Source organism: Triticum dicoccoides, chromosome 2A, assembly GCF_002162155.2.
Source record: "Triticum dicoccoides isolate Atlit2015 ecotype Zavitan chromosome 2A, WEW_v2.0, whole genome shotgun sequence".
In the NCBI taxonomy this organism is placed as follows: domain Eukaryota; kingdom Viridiplantae; phylum Streptophyta; class Magnoliopsida; order Poales; family Poaceae; genus Triticum; species Triticum dicoccoides.
This window is the reverse complement of record NC_041382.1, coordinates 616,363,728-616,368,725: the sequence shown is the minus strand read 5'-3', so window position 1 is coordinate 616,368,725 and position 4,998 is coordinate 616,363,728. Positions and strand designations below refer to the sequence as shown.

General features: G+C 41.0%; 1 protein-coding gene across 1 annotated transcript; it reads right to left on the bottom strand.

Moving 5' to 3' along the window:
- Positions 1-1,200: 1,200 nt before the first annotated feature.
- Positions 1,201-2,545, bottom strand: LOC119359704 (LIM domain-containing protein PLIM2b-like). The gene is made up of 5 exons (XM_037625809.1): positions 2,354-2,545; positions 2,105-2,204; positions 1,999-2,027; positions 1,766-1,855; positions 1,201-1,658 (listed from the first exon to the last, which is right to left on the bottom strand). The coding sequence occupies exons 1-5, from the start codon at positions 2,486-2,488 to the stop codon at positions 1,401-1,403; spliced, it is 612 nt and encodes a 203-aa protein (XP_037481706.1). The 5' UTR covers positions 2,489-2,545; the 3' UTR covers positions 1,201-1,400.
- Between the last annotated feature and the right edge of the window lie 2,453 nt (positions 2,546-4,998).

Here is a 4,998-nt window from a genome sequence, read left to right as displayed (position 1 = left end):
AGGCTTACTAGTTGATTGCCAAAGTTGTCACAAGTCTCATATGAAAGGAAGGTATTAGTGCATTACTTACCACTTGACAAACCAAGCTCGCAGAGGAACCAAAAAAGAGGGAAGGGGATGGGGACCGATGTGTAATCAATAATAAACATTGATTATATGATGTGCGATGTATGTTAAATTTCATGTTTCCCCGATTTGCCCCTCTATTCTACGTCTTGTGGTAGTGCCACCTACACCAAATCAAGTTTTAATGAGGTTTAATTGTGTTTCAAAGATGTTTCCCTAAAGTTTGAATGAGGTTCCATTGTTATTTTTTTATGAAGGATGTTTTTATTGACTTACAATGTTGCATCAAGTAGAATGAGCACACACCCGATCTTTGCATAATTAGCATGCACACAACCAACACATAAAGAAAGGGGAAAAACTCAACCTCCAAAAGCTTCGTCGAAGCAAAGCACCAATAACATACGTGTATAAGGCAAATCCTTATGAATCTATCTGTAAGTGCAACATTATCACATCCGGACTGTGAGAAAGTGCTTCAACAACGATGTCTTCAAGAAGAGAACTATTTGCGGCGCTACTATCATCAGATCTACTCACAGAGGCTAGATGTTGGGTTTTCACCCTAAAGAGGAATCACTAGCAAACTCTAGACACTACCTCCAACAAGGGAATGTTGTGGAACACTACCATTGCTAGGTTCAACCAGTTCACCTGAGTTTTCACTCCAGAGCTCGAGAACATGTACTTAGAGAGCATCACCAAACTTAAATCACCATGTACTACAACCCCCCTTTTGAATGAAGGAGTCGCTATTGTAAGCCAGATCATCACACCTTGACGGTTGTACAGGTACACACTCTGATGTGGAATCACTGACAAGCCCGCACATATAAGGAGCAGATCAGGGCTTGTCCGACAGCATCAACAAGGTTATCGTTGCAAGGAAGGGGCCATCTGACAACCCCAAGTGTTCGACGATGATTGATATGATTCATCTAATATTAGTATATGTCAGTAAAGGTTCTGCTGAAATTAAGAAACAGAAACATACCCTGTATTGGCTAACCATGGTTGTCCTTCTGAGTTCTGACTAACCAAGACAATCATCAGAGACCAGGCATTATTTACAAAATTGGGAGTAGCTATTTTTGCTTAGAAAATTAATACAATTTTCCCCATGAGGCTTACTAGTTGATTGCCACAGTTGTCCGCAGTCTCATATGAAAGGAAGGTATTAGTACATTACTTACAGCTTGACAAACCAAGCTCAGAGGAACCGAAAAAATAAGGGGGACGGGGTTGGGGCATAAAGAACCAATTTGTAAAAATAACAAGCATGGATTTCAGGTTGTGCTGCGTATATAAGTTTCGTGTTTTCCTAATTTTGCTCTCTATTCTTCATCTTGCGGCGGTGCCGCCTCTGCGGCCGGTTGCTCTTCGGCTGCCGCCACCAAATCGGGCAACACCTCCTGCGAGGGGCTCTTCTTCTTCATGTGGCTGTAGCTTCCTTTCTCCATGAAGAGTTGCTGGAAATGGATCTTGCAGTACAAGACACCGTTGAGGGCGGCGTAGGAGGAGGTGGTTAGGATGCAGCCCCCGTGGGAGCACTTGAAGCAGCTCTTGTGGTATGCGTCGCCCTCCAGAGTCATCTGAATGGCACGATCAGTCGTCAAGTTGAGCAGTGTGATTGCAATCTGACATCCTAACCGAAGAATGAAATCAATGTTTATCAAACCATCTCATATTTTTTCTGTACCTTTTCGAGTGGATACACTGTTTTCGTGCAGGCTGCACACTTATCCTGAGTACCGGAGAAGGCAGCGGATAGCTTGCTTGGGACCCTTGACTGTAGTCAGGGGCATTCGGATTTGCATTGCAGAGACATATATCCAGTTAGCACAGCTTGCATTACGAAAGAAAAGGAACGCTAAACACGATAAGCTTGGCTCATGCATGAAGACTAGGTTTGTGGGGCTGGGCTGTACGTACCAGTTCATTCTTGTCGCCAGATTTGTTACCTGCGTCACACAACAGAACTCTCAGGATATATATCCTAATTACGTTAACCATATGTACGTTGTGAATTGTACATTACCCGGTGTGAACTTCTTTGAGAAGCTCCCTGTCTCCTTGAAGAGCTGCTCGAAGTGCGTCTTGCAGTAGAGGACACCGTCCATGGAAGAATAGCTGCACATCTAGAGGCCATGCACCAACGCATACAATTTACAAGGCTGTTATACATGCTCGATCTCAGTCGTTCAAGGAAGTGCATGCACATATGCACGATGCATGAATGCATGGAGGATTGATTGTATCAGAAGATGTAATCAAGGAACGTACGTACCGAGAGGATCCCTTTGCAGTGGCTGCATTTGAAGCAGGTCTTGTGATAGATGACGCCGTCCGCCGTGAGGAGGTCGATGAAATGGACCGTCTTTTCGCACGCAAAGCACTTGTCCTGCGTGCCGGTGAAAGACATGTTGTCGGTGACGTACGACGACGACGGCGACGCCGGCCTGGCACGTACGTAGCACTGCGCGCGCGCCTAGCCTCTCCTTATTTCCAATCGCTTCCTCTCCGACGGGGCGATAGGTAAAATAGCTATGGAGGAAGCGCCGGAGCGATGGCTACGGGGCACGGAACGAGGGTTCCGGAGCGAACATAGGGGCCGGGCGGCCTCTGCGCCGCTCAGACTTCGTCCAAGCGTGCATGCGAAAGCTTGATTTAGGAGGAGAGGATGCCATGGTGGTGACTGTCTCGTTTCACCCTCATCACGTTGATTATCCTGCCTCCTTACCCTACAAAGAACTTATACTGCCTCGTACTACCTTTTTCTAGAACAAGAAAGGCCTTGTACTTCCTGTTTGTTTTTCTGGGGAATGCATACTTTATTCATCAAATAACAGTTACATCGTCCGCTAACAATTTCATGATAAAGTTTGGAGGAGTGTCATCCCAAACAAAAGGGTTATTCGCCCGTCCCCATCTAGCTAACTCATGAGCTACATAATTCAACTCTGTAATACAATGCTCAATATTAACTTTCCCAAAGTCTACTAAGATAGTACAACAATCTTCTAGCACCGGCGTTGCCACCATGGAATGTCCTTCATTTTGATTAAGAGCATCCACCATCGTAATATTGTCCATTCTCACCATAAAACTAGAGCATCCAGTATTATGAGCTAACTTGAGCCCCCGAGTAGCGCCGTTGCCTCAGCTGAGACGACATCAGCTACATGTTCCAACCTTGCCGCTGAACCTCTTATGAAAGTTCCCCTGTGATCACGGTTAACTGCTCCACATGCACTGATATACTCGCCCTCAGAAAAAGATGCATCGACATTCAACACCTGTTGTCCTGCTTGGAAAACCGACCAGTTATTATTGATTTTTGGAATGACCTTGCTTGTCCATGTTGCACGGGCATAGTTAAGGGCCAACCCAATAACAGCAGAAGCTATTCTTTCTGCAGTTTGTACATCCTCACGTCTGACTAGCTGCCTTCTTTGCTATAAAAGATACTACCAACAAACCGTTACTACAAGTTCTGGTAATTCGACCGGTCCAGTGTATGTTCGCTGATACAATATAAACTCCAGCATAGCTGCTCCAGACCTATTAGTCATAGTGGCAAAAGAAACATCCGCTAAATCCCAAGCGAGTACCAAACTTTCTTTAACCTGACAAATTGGGCACTGTGATATATTTCCCATGACGATTTGCTAGTACACTAGAGCATGGGATGGAATTATGCAAGCGTCGCCATAAGAAATTTTTGATTCTTGCTGATACCTTTCAATTCCACAGTTTCTTCCATACCGTATTTGTACTGCCTTTTTGTTCCTCCTTTCTTGGTAGATGCTTGTATATCGCGAAGACTGTATCTCCCTTATATAGAGACTATAGCGCCCGTCTCACCTGAAGGACTATCCCATATTGGGCCGGCCAATTTTTCGTCGTTTTTTTCATTCGTTGGGTTTTGGTGGAGACACTTGTTCTTTTGTTCAGTCGCTGTACTAGTTTTGGCTCGTTTTTTTTAGGGTTTTTCGTTCCTTTCTTTCTTTATTTTTTGCTTTCTTTCTGGTTTTCTTTGTTTCCTCGCTTGTTTCTCCGGTTTTTCTGTTTTCTTTGCTTTTTCATCAGGTTTTTTCATTTCTTTCTCGGTTGCATTGGTTTTATTCTTTTCATTATTTTTCTATGTTTTCACTGGTTTTCTTCGTTTTTTCTTGGTCTTCACTGCATTTTCCATTTTTTTTCTTTTTTCTTTGATTTTATTTTTGTTTCTGTTGTCGGTTTTTAATTTTTTAACACAAATCAACTTTTTTTAGTACACCATCCACATTCTTTGTGTAGATGTGAAACTTTTCTTGATACACGTTAAATATGTTTTAAATCCACGATGAACGTTTTCCTTTTAATATGTGGTTTAAAAAAAAGTACATGGTCAACACTTTAAAAATACACATTGAATATTTTTTAATGGAGATAAACATTCTTCTAAACTATGCACACTTTTTTAACACCACAAATATTTTCTAAATTTCATGGAATTTTTTCGAAAACATGTGAATAAATATTTAAATTGACACACACCTTTTTTAATTACAGTAAATATTTTTTAACCTATATGAGGATTCTTTTACATTGCATAAACATTTTACCCCTAAATAAATAAACATTTTCTGTATACGTAGAATGATTATTCAAAAACATGATTACCATTTTTTCAGACATATATTTTGATGTCAATTTATTTACATAAACATTATATATATTATGTATACACCGGGAACATATTTCGTACATGTGTTTAGCATTTTTTAAATCACATGATTATAGTTTTTTTAAACATATTTTATGCCTATTTTATCCATATAAATTTTACATTTTTTGTACAAATCAGGAACGTTTTTTATATACATGTTTAACATTTTACAAATACAAGGATAATTTTTTAATATTATATTTTTTTGATGTCTACGTTTT